This window comes from Leuciscus leuciscus (assembly GCF_965113295.1).
Source record: "Leuciscus leuciscus genome assembly, chromosome: 15".
NCBI lineage: Eukaryota > Metazoa > Chordata > Actinopteri > Cypriniformes > Leuciscidae > Leuciscus > Leuciscus leuciscus.
The window spans coordinates 5,059,937-5,081,001 of record NC_138739.1 but is presented as its reverse complement, the minus strand read 5'-3'; the positions used below and the strand labels follow the sequence as shown (position 1 = coordinate 5,081,001).

Here is a 21,065-nt window from a genome sequence, read left to right as displayed (position 1 = left end):
TAGATGGTCTGTTCTTTAACCTCACACACACACAGCTTTAACCTCGCGCACGAGCAGATCCGTTTCTTCACTAAAGAAGCGTTCAGTTTTTTAGCTTGCAAATTCCGTCATGTAAATAGCGAATCCGCCATGGCGCGAGCGCAACTGGCTTTTAAAGGGAATGGGAGATGAGACTCTGATTGGTTTATTTCACGTTACGCCCAAAGCACACCCATTACTCATTAAGAGAATAGGGACAAAACACACCCATTACTCATTAAGAGAATAGGGACAAAACACACCCATTACTCATTAAGAGAATAGAGACGACCCTTTTAGGCCATGCACCGGGACCGCCGACCATTTCTCCCGCCGCTAAACTAGCAAAAGTGGATTCAGAAACGCCCTAAGCGCACTTGTGCCGTGAGCTTTAGACTATGCGCTTAGATCCGCGGGGCTAGAGGGGGAGGAAAGGCGGAGAAGGCCGTCGAGCGATCGAGGGAAGACAGTGGTGCCTTCCAGGACCTCCTCATGCATGTCTGGGAAGAAAGGTATTGGGGTTGGACGTTGACGTTGATCAGCGGCCGCACCCAAAAACCAATCGTCCAACCGCGAGCGCTGAGGACAGGGTGGAGGGTTCCACTCTAACCCAATGTTCGCAGCAGCCCGGGAAAGCATGGCCGTCAGCTCGGGATCAGTGCCGCCAATGCTGGGCGGCCAATCCCGAGGGCGGCAGCACAGCCGAATCCTCACTTCTCGAGGACTCATGCCCACCTTGTGATGCTGCGATGGACATGGCATCATCATCTGGAGTGAGGAGGGACCATCGCGCTCAGTCGGAGCGCTCACCGGTTGCAACACTGGAGAGGGGGGTGTGGGCCGAGGACGAATCGTCGGTGTATTAGTCCACACCATCACCCTCGGGTCACCCTGGCCACCAGCCGAAGTACGACCTCCAGAGGAAACCGTAGATCGGGGTGTGGATGAGGGGACTCTCCCTCGAGAGAGGTCATTGAGTCTCGACCATAATGTTGCGATGGTCATGTTCCCACAGTGAGAACATGACTCATCCACAAACGCTACCTTAGTGTGATCAACGCCCAAACACGCAAGACAGCCATTGTGCCCATCAGAGTCAGAAACAGTCCGACCACAACCAGAAGTGCACGGGCGAGGCATCTTTAAAAGGACTTGCCGCGTGCAAGCTCTTTTTGTGAAAGGAAAACTCCGCGAATGTTGAAGCGGACAGGGAGAACACACTCACTGGCAGATCACTGCACAGATCAGCAGGCAATGTGAACTCGCTGAAATCGCCATCACACCTACACCGGAGAGTAGCTTGTCTCGAAGAGTGATGAGAGAAAGAGGATGAAACTCAGGAATGGCTTGTGGAGTGAAGAGATGCTCTTGGCTCCAAAGCGAAAACATACTGTGCTATGCCGGCGTACTTCCGTATATACCCACGAGGTGGGGCGGAGTTACGCATGCAAAATCCGCAGACCCAAGGCATTTCCATTGCCATTGGCTCGTTTTCTAAATCTCGAAGGTGATAGGCTTTCTATGCGAAACCCCCATTTCGTCGTCACTGACGTAACTCGTAGTGCCCACGAAAGGGAATCCTGCTTTTCAGTTCAAGAACGAGTTCTATTATCCTGGATATTATACAAGATGTTTGAGAATATATTACATATCAGATTTGAAAATTCTTAATTTCTGTCTGTTCAACACACGGAAGTAGGCCTTGTTGAAAGAGAATTCGTAGTTAAAATGACATCACAAAATGAATCTTACCTGAGTAAACCAAAGGCTTGTAGATGAAGAAAAGGATTATTAACCTCATTGCAGATGAAAAAAACATTGCAGATGAAAATTATTTGTGTAGTCGTCGAAGAGCGCTGTAAAAACTCTTTAGTCTTTGCTACATATGACTCAACAGGAAATGGCAGTTACAGAAGTGACGTCACCAACTCTAGAGAAACGGTCTCAATACGGAAGGGTGGAACCTTTCGCTCACAGGTTGTCGTAACTCGCTCAGTAAAGTTTCTCTTCGACGACAACACTTAACAATTATGTCTCAAATACATGGATTTTCGTCAGCAATGAAGTTCATAATTTTCTTCATCTACATACCTTTGGTTTGCTCAGGTGAGATTAATTTCGTACAGTCGTTTAAACGATGAATTCTCTGTCAGCAAGGCGTTCAACTACTTCCGTGTGTTGAACGGACACACAATCATGAGATGTTTGTAATAGAATTGATTAAAATATTAAAGAATAAAGAAAGTAAGTTAAGAATTTCAGTGGGATTGGTGTCTCAAATTAATGTAATATTAATTTGGATAATGGTATTTTATAGTTATTTGATTTGACATTATGAGATTCTTAACCATGTTTGAGAGCTTTATGTCTTTGTGTTGTTTTGTTCAATGTTTGTTCAGAGTTACACAAGCTCTACACCGCATACACTGGAATAAATGAACAGATGGCTGCAGGAATCCAAGAGTTTATTGCTGAAACGAGACTGGATTATCAACAGATCGATTACTATGACAGTAACATAAAGAAGATGATTCCCAAACAGGACTGGATGGAGGAGTTTACATTTACAGAAATGTGGAAAGAAGACACTGAGATCAGAGAAGATGTACATCAGATCTACAAAAACAACATTCATGTTATAATGAAGCGATTCAACCAGTCAGGTGGTGAGTTAAAATGCTTTATACTAGTCCTGCTTTATACTACATTTTTAAATGTAAAACGATTACCTTGTGCATAGGGCTGGGAGGTATGAAGATATATTTGGTTACCACGGTATACAATTATATACAGTTATATATATATATATAGTTATAAGCTCAATATATCCTGAAGAGGAACTCTTTTAGAGGGCGGATGGGCGAATTTGGGACGTGTTTGATGTTAAAAAGTGTCATTAAGCACAATAAGTTTTGTTTCATTCATATTTTAGTTATATTTGGCCTAGTTTTTGTAATTTGCTTCTTTTTTTCTTATTTTTATTAACAGAAATGAGAACAAACAACACAAAATAAATATATAGTGTTCTTTATCGTTATTGTAAAATAAAATTTCTCATATCGTGAAATAAGAATTTGGTCATATCGCCCGTCCCTACTTGTGCATTAAACAAAAAGTTGTACCTTCTCCCTTTTTTTTTTTCTCTTCAGGAGTTCATATGTATCAGAGGATGTATGGATGTGATTATGATGATAAGACTGACGTATCAGATGGGTTTGATCGGTACACTTATGATGGACAGGAATTCATCACGCTGGGTGTGAGGGAGCGCAGATACACTGCACATGTACCACAGGCAATACCCACAGTGGAGAAGTGGAATAATGATGGAGAACGGTTTACAGTGCTGAAACAATACTACGATCATGAGTGTGTTCACTGGCTGAAACATTTCTTGGCGTTAAGGAAAGCGGGTTTCGAGAGAAGAGGTACCTTGTTATTGAGAACTTCACTTTGTTCGAAAAGTAGATTTTTTATTATTATAATGAGTCATTGGTGTTTCTCTTTTCTCATGCATTGCTTCATTAAAACAAAAAACAAAAAATGCACAATTTATGTTTGAGATAATCATATAAATGTGACTAATCTGTACCCATCCTATCCTACCACAATTGGCTAATAGGATTGTAAGGTTACATGGGCAAATTTATCAAATGGATTTTTATCATTAAAATATTTATCAAATAGATATCTGAAGTCAATATCAAACATTAACCATTTGAAAGGGATAGTTCAGCCAAAAATGAAGAAATTAATTCTTCCAGTCAGTCTTCAGGCGCAAAATCAAACCGTTACTATTAGGACCAGCCATCCAGTGTTGTTTAGTATTATTTATATACTATTATAGTTTTGTATTAATATTTTGTATACGATTTTTTTTTTCCATATTCATTTTCTGTTTATTTTTTATTTTTTTGTAATTTTGTTATGTAGTTGTGTCATTGTTGTTAGTTTTTCTTATAGTACTATTTAGGTTTGATAAAATTTTTGTTCGGTTTTAGTTTTTTATTTATTTTATATTACAGTACTTTGACTTAAACCCATTTTGGGTATTTTCCATGGAAACATTTGTTTCGTTTCATTTTTGTTTTTCATCTAATATATTTAATTTGATTTTAGCTGTTTTTCAATAAATTTTTTTTTTTTTTTTTTTGTTAATGATAATAACCTAACTAACCTACAGTAACCTAACTGGACCTAACTAATAACTTATATTTAGTATTGATTATTATTTATTTCATCAGTTAGTTGTTTCAGCCTTTTATTGCTGTTTATATTATAGTATTCTCAAATGTTTTTTGTTTGTTTGTTTATCTTTTAGAACTGTGAAAGAGTCTGCTAAGAGAGGGCCTCTCCGCATGCCTTACCAACATGGCATTTCCTACGCAATGGTTGTTTCTGGAACAAAACAACAGAACAGGAAGTCACCCATCCTCCATGAGATGTCGGAAGCAGAGATGCTTGAGCTTGTGCGGAAGATCAGTATCAACGATTGTTAGAAGCTATGCCGTTAGAATTGCTTTTTAGAGCTATGCTGTAATACGTGTGTGGAAACAATTTTAAAAGGCAGAACCTGAGTTCAGTTGAATTCAAGACTATATAAGACGCAAACAAAGGAAGATTTATTGCTCTTCCTTGCCTTAGAAAATCTAGTGCGCCAGCTTTTACTAGAAGCAAGAAGCATGCTATCTTTAGCTATTTTTTATATCTGTTAGTTAGTACTCATTTATGTTCTGTAACAAGTATTCTTTTCATTTGATTATTTTAATAAAGTTTGTTATAACTTTTACTATAATCATCTGACTGGACCTTGGATCATTTGAGTACACTTTCTTCTGCCTGGATAAGGAAATCCTTTGTGAAGGAGACGCATGAGGGGTGAGCATTTCTTTTTTGATAAAATAATTATTACCATGTATTTTGATTTGATCATATAGCCTAGCCAAAGAGGCAGCATGTAACAGGGTGTTGTTATATTGCAAAGAAGGTTTAAGAAGTACCACAAAAGGCACTTAAAATACAATTAATACATCTATTATTTTATAATGGAATATTAATTTGTATAGACTGATCGTCTAACTTATTGAGGGCGCGACTAGAGGATAGGCTCTCTAGTTACCGCGTGATTATCTCTATAAACTTTAACTAGGGTTATAGGATAATTAAGAACGGTATTAATCGTGATCCATCACAGAACCTTCAAATGCAAACTTAGTAGCACTGGTGATGTGTGTGATGGGAGTATTGACAGTCCTGGTTATTGGTTTTGCAGTCGGGTTTAAGCTAGTAAGTATATGTTTACATGTCTTTTTTCTGCTCTTATTTCTCATTCCAGTGTTTTCATCCGCTTTAGGATGATGGGAATGTCCTCAGCAATCACACAAGCATTCAAAAGTTTTGATTTACACAGATAATCATTTAATGCATTTGATAGAATTTCCATTAAATTGGAATTAAACTAAGCTAATGCTTCACTAAAGTTGAGAATCACTATTATTCTTAATTATTGTTTTTAAACTGCACAGCCTCATCTTCAATAGCCATCATTTCAGTTAAATTTACATGTGATAAACTTTTGAATGTTAGTGTAAACTGACTCCAAAATATCTTCAAATGTCAAGGAATTAGACATATTGTTAATGCGGTCAATCACTAGATGCATAATCCCGTTTGCTGCATTTAAATGAACCACAATAGTCTTATTGACATTAATTCAGGAGTTTTCATAGTAAAAGACAGTGGACCTCACTTTTGACATACACAACACATACACCCAATTTTTTAAAACTAATTTTCAATAGAGATTATTGCGCCGAGAGCGCTGAACACACCCAGTATGTTTGCACATTAATAATAACGGACACATAACAACATCTCTTGTCAAAAACCCTGCATCTTTTTGCTTTTTAAAGAATTGTTTTCGCTATAATGTATTGAAAAGGATTAATCATTAATTAATTCCATTAATGTTTGAGCACTCTGTGCCCCTCCCCTGGGGAGGCAAACCCCAACTGTTGAAAACCACTGGACTAGTCTAAATAAAAAAAGAGTCTTTTCTAACCATGTCAATTGTAATAAATGGGTCAAATCTGATGAAGATTTCATTTTGTGACGAGCGTCCTGAGCACTCATCAGCGTTGCCCTGGAGAAAGACGCGAAACACCTGCACTCGCTCATCAGGGCTTGATCGGCCACTTTACTTCACTTACTAAATAGATTGAGACCGCAAGCAGAGGAGATCATTGCCGAAGAACAGGCCGCAGCACGACAGAACAAATCTTCAGTATTAGAATAATTTGCGAGAGGTACCTACAACACCAGCAAGAACTCTACCACATATTCATAGATTTCAAAAAGGCATTCGATAGGGTTTGGCATGTGGCTTTATGGGCTACCATAAGGTTATACAACATCAATGCCAACCTGATCAAGACAATAGAACGCCTATATGACAAGGCTACTAGTGCAGTCTACTCCAATAACAACCATAGGAGAATGGTTTCGAACCACAGTCCGAGTCCGCCAAGGCTGCCTGCTCTCCCCCACTCTCTTTAACATCTATTTAGAACGAATTATGACCGACGCATTGGAAGATCATGAAGGTACAGTCAGCCGATGACATCGATGGATTAGCTGGAAAAGAACAGGAACTCGTCAATCTTGTGAAACATCTTAACGAGGCCTCGGCAGCATGTAATATGCAGATTAATGCAGAGAAAACCAAGCTGATGACCAACAACCCCAATGGAATCAGCACTGAGATCAAGATAAACAATAAGAAGCTTGAGACTGTTAACAGCTTTAAGTACCTGGGAGCCATCGTTTCGGATGAAGGATCTAAGCCAGAAATACTCTCCAGGATAGCACAGACCATAGCCGCCATGACCAAATTGTAGGTCATCTGGAACGACAGTAACATCGCCATTGGCTCAAAGATCAGGCTGATGCGTTCCCTGGTCATGTCAATATTTCTATACGCATGTGAGTCATGGACGTTGACAGCCGATATTGAGAGAAGGATTCAGGCAGTGGAGATGAGATGCTTCTGCAGAATTCTTGGCATCTCCTACAGAGATCACATCACTAATGTAGAAGTGAAAGCCCGAATTGAGAGCGCCATTGGGTCATATGAAGACCTCCTATCTTCAGTAAAAAAACGCAAGCTGAATTGGTACGGGCACGTCACAAGATCATCAGGACTTGCCCACATAATATTACAAGGCACAGTACAGGGAAGCAGATGAAGAGGTAGACAGAGGAAGAGATGGGAAGACAACATCAGAGAGTGGACAGGTCTAGAGCTGAGTGATACAGTGCGGAAAGCAGAGAACCGGGAGGAATGGAAAAAGCTGGTTGCCAAGTCTTTAGTGGTGCCCCTACACGGTCCAAAAGACTACGGGATAAGTGAAGTGAAGTGATATAAGCAGCATGAGGCTGGATAACGGCAAGACTGGCGTCTTGAAAGCTGAGAACTAACGTGTCGTCTCTTGTTCTTTCCAGAAACCAGCGTGTGACCGAGCTAGACCAAACACGAGCACAGCACCGACTCACCGCACCAAGGAAATCTCCGCACCACCTCAGCAAGCCACTCTTCACTCTTCACCGACCACTCCACCGAACATTACCCTCCAGGGTATTAATTTGAGCTCTCCTTGTCACGTGATTCTTCCACCCCGTCACAGTGGTGGAGAATGCGAGCAGATTAAAAGGAAGTTTCCGTCGACAAGTGATCTCCAGATTCTCACATTGTTCTCTTCCAGACAAGGCGGTACTCCTCCCCTCAGGATGGAAGAATTTCTCCGGTCAGCATGCGCCAGCACCAGATCGTGGAGCATTTTGCCACACGCCAGAGCCAGGCTGACCAGGAAATCGCCGCCCTCTGCACGGCCGCCCGCTAGCGCGTTCCGTTGCCTGACCCACGGGTTCAGGCCGCCCAGCTACTCCCCAAAATGACCGCCCATGATGACGTCGAGGCATATTTACAAATGTTCGAGAATACTGCTACAACGGAGGGGTGGGACCCGGATGACTGGGCCCGCGCACTCGCCCCTCTTCTCACTGGCGAAGCCCAGCGTGCCTTCTTCAGCCTCCCCACAGTGATGGCAGAAAGGTATGAGGATGTAAAGAGGGAAATTTTGGCTAGAGTGGGGCTATCTCCAGTGTGCTATCCCCAGTGCTTCTATGATTGGTCGTATCAGCCCCGACGTCCCGCAAGTACTCAAGCGGCCGAACTGTCTCGTATAGCACAACATTGGCTGATGGATGGAGCACCCACGCCTGCCCAGGTAACGGATTGCGTGGTCATTGACGCCTCCTTCGGGCCCTTCCCCGCACCTACCGTCAGGCCGTCGGCATGCGAAACCCCACAACCACGTCAGAGCTAGTGGAAGCGATTGAGCTGGCGGAGGCGGACCACCGACGTGAGGCTGGGGAGTGAGCACCGCCTTTTCTCCGGAGGATGGCTCCAGAGCAGCGCGCGCCGGAAGGCACCTCGTGGCCAATAAGCAGGACGGCGGCCCCCGAGCCACAAGATGAGTCCATGCCAACAGCGCCCTCTTCTCCCAAAGCTCGGAAAGCCCTGCTCAACGACGCCACACAACCTGTCAAACCCAGTTGGGGTCGCCGTGGGCGGCGCCCAGTGAAGAGGTCCCGCCGCCGCCCCGTTCTCTTGGCCTCCGACAGTGGGAGAGATGGTGAGTCCTCTTCCCATTCCACTAATCTCTTCTATGATATCTACCAACAGGTTTCGGGAGGGGGCTCCTTTGGCCGTGCTCAGCGGGAGGATGAGCGGTTGAAACACTGCTGGACACAGGTCTGCGTGATGAACAGAAAAGACACACGGCCAAAGCCCCATCCTTTCTCCCACTTTGTCGTGGAGAACGGCCTGCTCTATTGTGTTGCCCAGCGGAGGGGGGAGGAAAAAAAGTTGCTAGTGGTTCCACGCTCGAAGACGGAGACGATCCTGCAATTGGCGCACTCTCATCCACTGGCAGGACACCTCAGCGCAGCAAATACCACCCAACGCATTCGAGACCGGTTCCACTGGCCCGGCCTGGAGGCCGAAGTGAAGCGCTTCTGTCAAGCCTGTCCGGTCTGTCAGAAGACATCACCCAAGTCACCTCCCCCCACACCACTCATACCGCTGCCCATCATAGAGGTGCACTTCGAGCGCAATGGGATGGATCTGGTAGGGCCGTTGCCAAAGTCGGCCCGGGGACATGAACACATACTCGTCATGATCGACTACGCCACTCGCTACCCCAAAGCAATCCCTCTCCGGAAAGCTACCGCAAAGAATATCGCCCACAAGCTCTTTCTGTTGTTCAGCCGAGTCGGCATACCGGTGGAGATCTTGACCGATCAGGGAACACCGTTCATGTCCCGGCTAATGGCTGATCTCTGCCGCCTACTCCGGGTAAAGCAACTGCGGACGACTGTGTACCACCCTCAAACGGACGGACTCGTCGAACGTTTCAACCAGACCCTCAAGCAAATGCTGCGACGGGTGGCAGCCGAAGATAAACGGGACTGGGACTGGGACCAGATGTTGCCCTACGTCCTATTCGGTATACAGGAGGTCCCCCAAGCGTCCACAGGCTTTACGCCCTTCGAGCTCCTCTTCGGACGACAACCTCGAGGGCTGCTCGACGTTGCGAAAGAGGCGTGGGAACACCAGCAGCCCACCCCACACCGGTCCCTAATCGAGCATGTCGCCGAGATGAGACAACGGGTCGACCGCGTCATGCCATTAGTCCGGGAACATTTGGCAAAAGCTCAGCAGGCTCAACAGCGCCACTATAACCGTACAGCTCAGCCTCGAGAATTCCAAACGGGCAACCGGGTTATGGTGTTAGTCCCCACCGCAGCCTGCAAGTTCCTGGCCACTTGGCAGGGGCCGTATACAGTGGTAGAAAAAGTGGGACCTTTAAAGTACAGAGTACGGCAACCTGGGAGATGGAGCCCTGAGCAGCTATACCACGTAAACCTGCTGAAGAGGTGGGTGGGGACCAGAGAACAGACCGTAGCCCTTGCCACCATCGAGCCCGTTCTGGTGGATACCAACCTCGGTCTGTCGGCGGCACAAAAGGCTGAGCTGCAACACCTGATTGGTCAGTTCTCGGATGTGTTCTCTACAGTCCCCGGGCAAACCAGTCTGGTTCAACACGACATTATAACACCGCCGCGGGTCATCGTAAAGCAACGGCCCTACCGTATTCCAGAGGCTCGTCGGCAGGCTATCGAGGAGGAAATTCAGCAGATGCTGAAGTTGGGGGTGATCGAACCATCACGCAGCCCATGGTCCAGCCCTATCGTCCTGGTCCCGAAGCCAGATGGCACCCTCCGCTTCTGCAATGACTTTCGCCGTCTCAACGAAGTCTCGGAGTTCGACGGATACCCAATGCCCCGGGTGGATGAACTCCTAGACCGCCTGGGAAGGGCCCGGTATATTTCCACTTTGGACCTGACGAAGGGCTATTGGCAGGTACCACTCTCCGAAAATGTCAATCCGAAGACCGCCTTTTCGACCCCAAGTGGCCACTGGCAATATCGGACCCTTCCCTTCGGCCTTCACGGGGCACCGGCCACGTTCCAGAGGCTTATGGACATCATCCTTCGGCTGCACCAACAGTACGCAGCAGCGTACCTTGATGATGTAGTCATCCATTTGGAGCATTGGGAGGACCACCTAGACCGTCTGCTGAGGGTGCTTCCTCGCAAGTGTCACCTGGCCCTCTTTGAGGCAAAGTACCTGGAAGGTTGGACGGGGCCTCATTAAGCCGCAGGAGAAAAAGGTGGAGGCCGTCCGCGCCGCCCCAAGACCCGGAACGAAGACTCAGGTACGAGCTTTCTTGGGCTTAGCGGGATATTATCGCTGCTTCATCCCCTACTTCTCCTCTTTAGCCGCCCCCCTGACAGACCTAACCAGAAAGGGGCAGCCTGAGCGCATCGCCTGGAGTCCAGACGCAGAAGAGGCGTTCCAGCGAATCAAGTGTGCCCTGACGGAGGAACCGGTCCTGCACGCCCCCGATTTCGGCTGCCCCTTTCTGCTGCAGACGGATGCGTCCGAGACAGGGTTGGGAGCCGTCCTGTCCCAAGTCACGGAGGGTGAGGAACATCCTGTTTTGTTTATTAGCAGGAAGCTGACGAAATCCGAGAGGAACTACGCCACGGTTGAGAAAGAGGCTCTGGCCATAAAGTGGGCAGTCCTGGAGCTGCGTTATTACCTGCTCGACCGTAAGTTCACCCTCCTCACGGACCACACGCCCCTTCAATGGATGGCCAGGGCCAAGGAAACCAACGCCAGGGTGACGCGGTGGTTCCTCGCGCTCCAGGACATCTGCTTCATCATCCGCCACCGAGCCGGAGCCTCCAACGCCAATGCAGACGGACTCTCGCGGATCTGGTCAGCCTTCGCAGGTCTGTCAGGGGTCACTCTCCACCCACCCCCAGTTTCCCCCTTGTTGCTTGGGGGGGGGGGGGGGAGTGTGACGAGCGTACCAGACTCGCTCATCAGGGCTTGATCGGCCACACCTGCCGCCAATTTCCCCACGGCCATATAAGCAGCATGAGGCTGGATAACGGCAAGACTGGCGTCTTGAAAGCTGAGAACTAACGTGTCGTCTCTTGTTCTTTCCAGAAACCAGCGTTTGACCGAGCTAGACCTGACATGAGCACAGCACCGACTCACCACACCAAGGAAATCTCTCACAGAGAACACCGCACCACCTCAGCAAGCCACTCTTCACTCTTCACTCTTCACCGACCACTTGTTAATAAATCCACCCTCCGGGGTATTAATTTGAGCTCTCCTTGTCGCGTGATTCTTCCACCCCGACACAATTTGGATTCAAAAAGTTTTCTGTAACTATAAAAAATAATGCATTTAAAAAAATATTGATAAAACAAAAATATTGATTTATTATTTGGTTCTTTTTTTCATTTGATGCTACTGACAACAATTAATCAAGTTGAATTTAAGTTTTAAAAGCTATATTTACAAAACCAGTCAAAGCCAAATGTTTATCTTTAAGCACATTTTAGAGAAATACCTTTGCAGAATTAGCTTTTTTTACAATTGCAGTGTGTAATTGCAAAAATCTGGGATTTGGAATTGGTCACATGCTGTTTCAGTGGTCATACAAATTGTGTAATTAAAATAGCCTTATTAAACTAATATTTATGACATAACTTTGCAGAAACGGAGTCGGTTTAAGCAGATATCCTGTAGCGAAGAGCGCATTGTCATTGATAAAGGTCTTTGAAGAGTTTCCTCCAGTCATCTGCACTCTCTCCAGATTTCAGTCCGGTTGGGAATCTTCAGGATGTGGGAGATCAGATATTTCCAGCATGCTTGTGGGACACGTTTTAGTGTTGAATAATATTCATGAGTATATACGTCATGGAATTGTTTTCCCAAAGAAAAAGAACATCCAGAGACTATCTGGATATGAAACTTCTGTTAATATGTGTAATTGGCACCTTAGATGTGTGTGTGATTTTGTCTTTCACCACTCGCATTTGTATATATTTTAAATGATAAGGTCAGTTTTTTATTTATTTTATTTTCTATTTTTTTGTTATGGTTTATTTATTTTCAAGTTGTAAGTTCACTGATTAGTAATAGTTTGACAGCTTTTGTGAGTTTCAAATGGAACAAAATAAACACTGAAACATTTCAGAAAATGTGCAGTTCTGTTTTTTAAATAAAACTTGTACGTAAGAAAATATAAAGATGAAAATAGTAAAAGTTTGTAAAGTATGTGTAAAAATTTAGAAATACTCTTGAAATTGTGATATTTTAGCCTCAAATTTAAAAAAAATTTTTTAATACTAGTTAATATCTTGCATTTGAATGCAAAATTGCAAAAGTATTTTATTTAGGAAATATTTATTTATTTTATTGCTTTATATCTCACAATTTAGACTTTTTGTCTCAGTATCCCGAGATAAAAAAAGAAACATGAATTTATATTTGTAATCACTAATATACACAAGTTTCGTACAGGCTCATTTCTTCATTTGTTTGCTGCTAAGTCACTGATTTTCTCATTAGAGTATATTGACATTTAAGTTAGTTTCTACAAGTATGTGTTCTTCGTATGTGAGTTCTTTATTATCAGTCTTATCTTTTGACAGGAACTGTTGTCCACACCAATAAATGCGGTATGTCTTTTCAGAATACACCACGGCACGAATGTATTATGCAGATTACCATTTATGAGTTTATATTGTTATTTATACTGGACTGACCAGTCCAGAGTCTTTTTCATGAACTTAAAGTTTTATCAATCACAAATATGTTAGTATAGTTTTCTTGTTGATATATATATATATATATATATATATATATATTATATATATATATATGTATATATATATATACATATAGAGATATATATATATATATATATATATATAGATAGATATATATAGATATATATATAGATATATAGATATGTGTATACAGTAGTAGGTATATACTATACAGAAATGGCCATTTCCCGAGTCTGAGACTCAATCTCCAGCAGAGCTGTCAATCATGACGCCACACCCTATTTTATAGCATCAAATTACTAACTAAAACCTAGCTTATAAGAAAAAAACATCATAATAAGAGCTACCTAAAATGACAGAAACCATCTTTGAAAAAACATTTGAAGTGTAATTTATTTTTTAGTTTGGCTAATTTGAAGCCAGCCACCTCTCTTCTTTCTTCTTCTGGTTGCTGTTCATGTGAAGAAAAAAAAGGCCTTTTAAGACCTTTTCCCTGGTGCGCAGCCCTCAAGTTACAACCAGCCCTTTCGTAACTTTCTTGACCATAACCGAGTCAGACTAACACCACAAGTTTACCATCTCTTCATTCAACCCGGAAGAATTGTTCAACAGCTAAGGCATTGCAAGTACATCCTACATTAAACAGAGGTATATTTTAAGCTGTAGACCTCTTGTTCTGTTCAGGTGGTTTACTGACTGTTATGTGAGGCTCCGGTCTGCCTCGCTGTCTTGCTGCTGTGTGGGTTGCGTCTGTAAGCTCCATATAGCTTTGCGTTTTGAATGTCTATTTACTATCACTCCTTGTTGTTTATATCGCTAAATATATCGTACTCATCAACCAGAAATCTGATATTATCTAATTTTGTCTGTCACATTGATCTGACTTCGCTAGCTTTGATCTAAATCACTATCGCTAGCCTTCCGCTAGCCTGTTAATCTGCCATGCCTGTTTGCCGTCTTTTTTCTCTCTCGCGCCTTTTTCGAGTTCATCAAACAACTGTGGTGAATAGCATCAGTCAACAAACACGGTGAGTCATGTATTCTCCTGTTATTGTCACTTGCACTGCATGTCACATGTATAGTATAGCCTTCTCTGTCAGCGCCGAGTGCTTTACATATGATACATGTATTTATTATTATTATTATTATTATTATTATAAATGCAGGGAGATAGTCAGGCTGTCGGAGAACATTTCGGAACTAGAGACACGCATCCAAACTTTAATAGAGTATAGTAAGAGTGCAAGGGCTTTCGATACTGCTTTGGATGTGACTAGCTTAGTGAACTCTGTACATTGTTCAGTTCCCGCTGAAGTAGAGCCCGTGCAGCAGGGCAACTGAGTGACCATGAGACGCTGTAGTCACGGGACAAAACACAGCTCTTCCGTTCTGATTACCATAACAAATAGATTCTCCCCACTCAGTGAAACACCCACTGAGAATCCTGTTGATTGTGCCCTAATAATTGGTGATTCGATCACACAGAACGTGAAAATAGAGACACCAGCCACCATAGTCACATGTTTGCCGGGAGCCAGAGCGCCTGACATCAGAGCAAATTTAAAAGTGCTAGCTAATGCTAATCGTAAATTCTCTAAGATCATTATTCACGTCGGCACTAATGATGTTCGACTCCGCCAGTCGGAGATCACAAAAATTAACATTAAAGAGGTGTGTGAACTCGCAAGTCCGATGTCAGGCACTGTAATTTGCTCTGGCCCCCTTCCTGTTTGCCGGAGTGATGAGATAGTCAGTAGATTGTCCTCACTCAATGGCTGGTTGTCTAAGTGGTGTCCGCAAAATAATATAAGGTTCATAGACTATTGGAAAAGTTTTTGGGGCTGACCTGACCTGTTGAAAAGAGATGGTATTCATCCCTCCTGGGATGGTGCTGCTCTTCTCTCTAAAACAAAGGGCCCTATTTTAACGATCTGAAACGCAAGTATCAAGCGCGAAACGCAAGTAACTTTGTGGGCGGATCTCGGGCGCTGTTGCTATTATACCGGCGGGATAAATGACTCTTGCACCCGACACAAATCTAAAATGTGTTGGTCTGAAGTAGCTTCATTACTCAAATGTGAGTAACTCACATTCCCTTTAAGAGCAGGCGCGCTTGTTCCATGGCGGGTTGCTATTATAAAGGCGGATTTTCCAGACGCACGCCAAGAGCGGTTCACAGCCGAGGAGACCGACGTTCTCGTCAGGGCCGTAAAAAACAGAGAAGAGACATTGGGGATGGAGAAACACACCCAAATTAGCTTCGGTTAAACAGGCGTATAAAAATTTGGGTAATTGTGTAAGCTAGATTTATGGATATTTTTTCACATCTTCATGGACACAACAATGATTTCCCTCGTTTGTTAATATTTTTCCTTGTAATAATGTATGTTTTTTTAAATATGGGAACTGCTGCGTCTGTGTAGATTACAAGATGGCAAACCATCCAAACTTTAATAGAGTATAGTTGTAGATGAGAGAAGCAAAGTGTATGTGTGTTGTGCACACGCTACATTGATTATGGCCAAGCATGTGCCCTTAAAATAGCATCTGAATAACATGCGCAACGTGCCACTGACTTTAGACTAGGTTTTTCCTGGTCAGTGGCGGACAGCTAGTGAGTAAAAGCTAAACTTACGTATTGCGACTGTTTATCTAGAGCATCAGTGACGTCAGTTCCTACTTTAGTAACCACTTCTTCCTGTTGACTCACATGTGGTGAAGACAAGAGTTTTTAAAGCACTCATCGACAACTGCACATAAAGAATTGTGTGTCAAACACAAGGATTTTCATCCATAATGAAGAAGTTCATAATTTTCTTCCTTTGTGTACCTTTGGTTTACTCAGATGAGAATCATTTAATAAAGTCATTTAAATGATGAATTCTCTGTCATGCAAGGCCTTCAGCTACTCCCGTGTGTTGAACTCAGTGTTACTTTAGTTTTATTATAGGTTTATGATTATTTTGAATTGGCTTTTATTTTTATTAGCTTTTTTTAAATACTTTGAATACTTCTAAAATATGTCTCAAAAGCCACGCATCCTTCAAAACACATGATGTACAGCAATGAGCAGAGTCTGCAAACCGTCACGAGAGACGGCGTTAAACTACCTCATGTCTCAAAGCACACAACTTTTCAATAATGAACGTTAACAACTTACGGAGCTCTAGTGTTGCTATAGAAGCACATATCATAAATAAAGTCTGAGGACGTGAACAGCTTGGTTTGCCATCTTGTAATTACAGTTACAACATGGCGTGAGCTCAGCATCAGCTAGTTGTGTAGCAGGTGCGCGGATGTCTGGAAATGCATACGTTGACAGGCAGGAAGGACACTGTATCGTATTCGGAGTGAATGCAATGATTGAACAAAAATTTTTTGGTCCTGAGACTTACACAAAAGATATATGTAAATGTTTAAAATTGAGACCACTTCTATTATTAGTTTCAACCAGAATAACAAAAAGTGTTAATGAAAAACAAATTAATAATTTTAATGCTTCAATTTAAACTTATTTCCGTTTAAGTTTTTCAACAAAAATTTACATTTTTATTTATTATTAATTGTATTTTATTTCAGCTTCATTGCAGCCAACAGAAATGCTTTTAATAGTTCGTTTTTGAACTGACAGAAAATCACGAGTTGTTTTTAATCTGATGTGTAAAATGTTCTCAAACATCTTTTATAATATCCAAGCTAATAGAAGTAGTTAACAGATTTAGGGCCCTATCATACACACAGCGCAATGCAGCGCCAAGCAAGTGTGTTTTGCTGGTTTCAGCCCGACGCATTTTTCATTTTCACGTCCTGCACCTGAAACCTGCTCTAAAGTCAATGGTGCAATATTTATTTATTTTTTGTTATGAAACTTGTTGCGCGTTAGTAATGTGCGCCTGTAGGCGTGTCCACAACGCGTGAACACTGCTTATTACACACACAGGGACGCACAGCAGCACACAAACATGCCAAATATTACAAATAAAAAGGATTACAATATAAAAGATTAATATTGTGTACATAAAGATATGGTGGAATCCGACTTGTCCTGTAGATGGTCTGCTTGAGTGCTTTAACCTCTCTCACACACACACACACACACACACACACACACAAACACACACACACACACACACACACACACACAGCTTTCCTCTCTGGAGACTCGTTCAGTTTTTCCGATGCAAATTCCGTCATGTAAATAGCGAATCCACAATGGCTCGTGCACAACTGGCTTTTAAAGGGAATGGGAGATGAGATTCTGGTTGATTTATTGCACATTACGCCCAAAACACACCCATAACTCATTAAGAGAATAGGGACAAAACACACCCATTACTCATTAAGAGAATAGTGACGACCCTTTTAGACCATGCGCCGGGATCGCCGACCATTTTTCCCATCGCTAAACTAGCAAAAGTGGATTCGGACACCCTAAGTGCACTTGCGCTTTAGACCATGAGCTTAGATCCTTAAAATAAGAGAGAGAAGCTGCAACAATGTCAAATATGGGGAAAATAATGTGTTTTGAACATTCAAGCATGGAAACCTATTCTAGTAGAGCCCAAAAACAATATTGCCTCTTTGTTATTCTTCTAGTTATTTCCCTTTAGTGGCTAATGAATCTTAATATCGTGCACATTCACAGATAGCTAATTTCCACATTGCAAAATAAGGTGGATACAGGGATTATGTTGATCATGTCGAGATTGATTTCATGCTACCTTTATGTTTTGGGGTTTTTTTTTTGGAGCATGAACATTTTGTTTATATGTATAGAAAAGCTTCCTCTAAACGTCTGTGCTGAGAGTTTATCTAGAGCATTAGTGACGTCAGTTCCTTTAGTAACCACTTCTTCCTGTTGACTCCCATGTGGTGAAGACAAGAGTTTTTACAGCGCTCTCCGACGACTACACTTAATGAAATACAATACAAGTCCAATACAAGGATTTTTTGAAAAAGTTAAAAAGTTTTATTATTATTTTCAAATGGCTTATTTTTATAATCATAGTTTATATTTTAATGTGAATTTAAGTTTAGTTTTTTAGCAATTTTGCTGTGTGCTTTTTTTATTTTATTAGTTTTTATATATATATTGCTATTTCGGTTGAATTCATTTTTATTTCAGTATTTTTTTATTATTATTTTCAGTTAATAATTTTAGTGCTTCAATTTGAACTTATTTCCGTTTATTGCTGAGGCAACATTTCTAATTTGAGTTTTGTCTAAGTTTTTCAACTAATATTTACAGTATTTATTATTCATTTTATTTGATTTCATATTTTTCAGTTAAAATAAATGTTTTTAATAGTTTAAGTTGTTGAACTAACAGAAAATCACACTTTTTTTCACTGAAATGTGCTAATACGTTTCTGTATTTTCCAATGTCGTTGATTTGTCTCATGCAGGCAGGTCTATTTACAAGGCAAAACTATGAGAATAGTCCTATAAGAATGAATAAAGTTATTAACCTGGTAATTAACCTGTTAAATGTCATTCCTGATCATGAATGTTTTGGAAAAAAGACCCTGGGCCCTATTTTAACGATCTGAAACGCAAGTATCAAACGCGAAACGCAAGTAACTTTGTTGGCGGATCTCAACGCATATCTAAAATGTGTAGGTCTGAAGAAGCTTCATTACTCATAGGTGTGGTTTGTGCGTAACGTGAAATAAACCAATCAGAGTGACATCCCACATTCCCTTTAAGAGCAGGCGTGCTTGTTCTCGTCAGGGCCGTAAAACACAGAGAAGTGACATTGAGAAACCCACCCAAATTAGCTTCGGTTAAACAGGCTATTCGGTTAAATAAACAGGTTATTTTTCCTTGTAATAATGTACGGTTTGCAAAAATGGGAACTGCTGTGTCTGTGTAGATGAGATAAGCAAAGTGTATGGCTTTGTGCACACGCTGCATTATGGCCAAGCATGCCCCTTAAAATAACATATGAATAACACGCCACTGAAAACGCGCCACTGACTTTAGACGAGGTTTCTCCTGGTCTGTGGAGGAATTGTTTTCTGAAACTGCAAAATAGCACCAGGGAACGTTTGCGCCGGAACACGCCTCCTCTTTTCACTGAACCGCCCCGGGGAGCGCAAGTTCATTCCCTAATTTACCGGCGTGCGTCTGTGGAGGGAAAAGTCCGCTGTGCGCGGGAGCAAAATAGGAATGATACGTCGGTGTACAAAGTCAATTGCACTGGGTGCAAGATAGGGCCCCAAAAGTGCAAATGCAATGCAAATTCACATCTGTACAGTAGAGGGCGCCGCTCAAACGAACCTTTCAGCTGCTGCTGTTCTGGATTGCAGAAGAATAGGAAGATAGGGCCCCCTTTCTTATTTGAGTGTTTTTCTACACTCAAAAATATCTGTGCAAAAGTATTGATTTGAAATTAAAAGAAAAAAAGTGAATGACTCAAACAGTAATTTGATTTATGACACTGTATGTTGTGTTTGAGAGCTTTAAGTCTTTGTGTTGTTTGTTCAGAGTTACACAGCTTCATCACCAAATACACTGAAATAAATGGAAAGACGATTGCAGGAATCCCAGAGTTTTCTGCTGTAACGACACTGGATGGACAACAGACTGATTATTATGACAGTCAGATAATGAAGCTGATTCCCAAACAGAACTGGATGAAGGAGTTTGCATCTACAGAACTGTGGAAGAAATACACTGAGATCAGAGAAGATGTACAGCAGATCTACAAAATCAACATTCATGTTCTAATGGAGACATTCAATCAGTCACAGGGTGAGAGAAAAAACTTTATACTACATTTTTAAATGTGAAAGATTATCTTGTACATTAAAAAGAGCAGATCTTATGGTGTCCTCTTATCCAGGTGTTCATACGTATCAGAGGATGTATGGCTGTGAATGGGATGATGAGACTGAAAAATCACAAGGGTTTGATCAGCACAGTTATGATGGAGAGGATTTCATCTCACTGGACCTGAAGAACCTCAGATACATGACACCTGTACAACAGGGAGTACCCACAATGCATAAGTGGAATAATGACAGAGCACTGCTTACGTTTCTGAAACAATACTGTAACGACAATGACTATGACATGCGGTCACATGCTGTTCAAATTAGTAAATCCTGATCTCCAAGTCTGCTTGAACGGTCAAAATTGCATCTTTGTGGCTCCCCCGAGGGACATTTGTGTCACATAAGGAAACCCTGTTTTCTTAGAATCCCCTCTAAAACCCCCATTTCAGCTCTGGACTCCCTGTGACTTTTACAACCTCACAGACTCGTGACATTCCAGAACACACACACACGTACACACACACACACACACACACACACCAACATCCTTTTGTGTTTAACTTAAAATGTGTGTAACTCAGACTGGTATCTGAATTTCCTGTATGTATGTGTGATTAATGTTGTTGTGATCATACAGTTATGATCTTCGAGTGTTTGGATCTGAAATGTATTTTTGAAGAATGTTCTCCCAGTAGAATCGCATCCCGTAACCCGAGCTCATTGGCAGGTCATAAAATTTGACCACAGAGCTATCCAGCCCTATGCATGGGATAACAGGGTCGCAACATTCCAACACACACACACATACAAACACACTCTGGACTGTGAAACAGAAACCCCCTTACAGAAAAGGACTTTTACCCATAAAGTCACTCCTAAAGGTACTAAATATATAAATTTGTGTGTTAAGAGGTGTGTGTAACCCATAGGAAAGCATATGTCCTATTTGTGACCTTAATAGAACTGCTATTGCCTATACAAATGCATAATAATGTA

The 21,065-nt window shown here is 42.2% G+C and overlaps 4 protein-coding genes across 6 annotated transcripts in view; all 4 read left to right on the top strand.

Annotated features, from left to right (window-relative positions):
• LOC309476121 (major histocompatibility complex class I-related gene protein-like) overlaps positions 1 to 21,065 on the top strand; it is a 113,346-nt gene that overhangs the window by 56,044 nt on the left and 36,237 nt on the right. The window contains exon 2 of the mRNA XM_082139324.1: positions 19,780 to 20,046. Within this exon, the coding sequence (XP_081995450.1) occupies positions 19,780 to 20,046 (267 nt within the window). The remainder of the gene's footprint in view (positions 1 to 19,779; positions 20,047 to 21,065) is intronic.
• The window catches only part of LOC309476090 (major histocompatibility complex class I-related gene protein-like), a 106,234-nt gene that overhangs the window by 76,190 nt on the left and 8,979 nt on the right, over positions 1 to 21,065 (top strand). The gene's annotated exons all lie outside the window — the stretch shown is intronic.
• On the top strand, positions 1,457 to 20,418 carry LOC309476258 (class I histocompatibility antigen, F10 alpha chain-like). 3 transcript variants are annotated; one of them, XM_082139531.1, is made up of 4 exons: positions 1,951 to 2,124; positions 2,418 to 2,684; positions 3,168 to 3,446; positions 4,340 to 4,813. In XM_082139531.1, the coding sequence occupies exons 1-4, from the start codon at positions 2,049 to 2,051 to the stop codon at positions 4,345 to 4,347; spliced, it is 630 nt and encodes a 209-aa protein (XP_081995657.1). In that variant the 5' UTR covers positions 1,951 to 2,048; the 3' UTR covers positions 4,348 to 4,813. The 3 variants fall into 3 exon arrangements, with proteins under 3 accessions (XP_081995658.1, XP_081995659.1, XP_081995657.1); XM_082139532.1 differs by lacking the exons at positions 3,168 to 3,446; positions 4,340 to 4,813 and adding an exon at positions 20,138 to 20,418 and having other exon boundaries at positions 1,457 to 2,124; XM_082139533.1 differs by lacking the exon at positions 3,168 to 3,446 and having other exon boundaries at positions 1,943 to 2,124.
• LOC309475981 (uncharacterized protein) lies at positions 4,764 to 11,465 on the top strand. The gene is made up of 2 exons (XM_082139028.1): positions 4,764 to 4,896; positions 7,519 to 11,465. The coding sequence occupies exon 2, from the start codon at positions 8,477 to 8,479 to the stop codon at positions 10,793 to 10,795; it is 2,319 nt and encodes a 772-aa protein (XP_081995154.1). The 5' UTR covers positions 4,764 to 4,896; positions 7,519 to 8,476; the 3' UTR covers positions 10,796 to 11,465.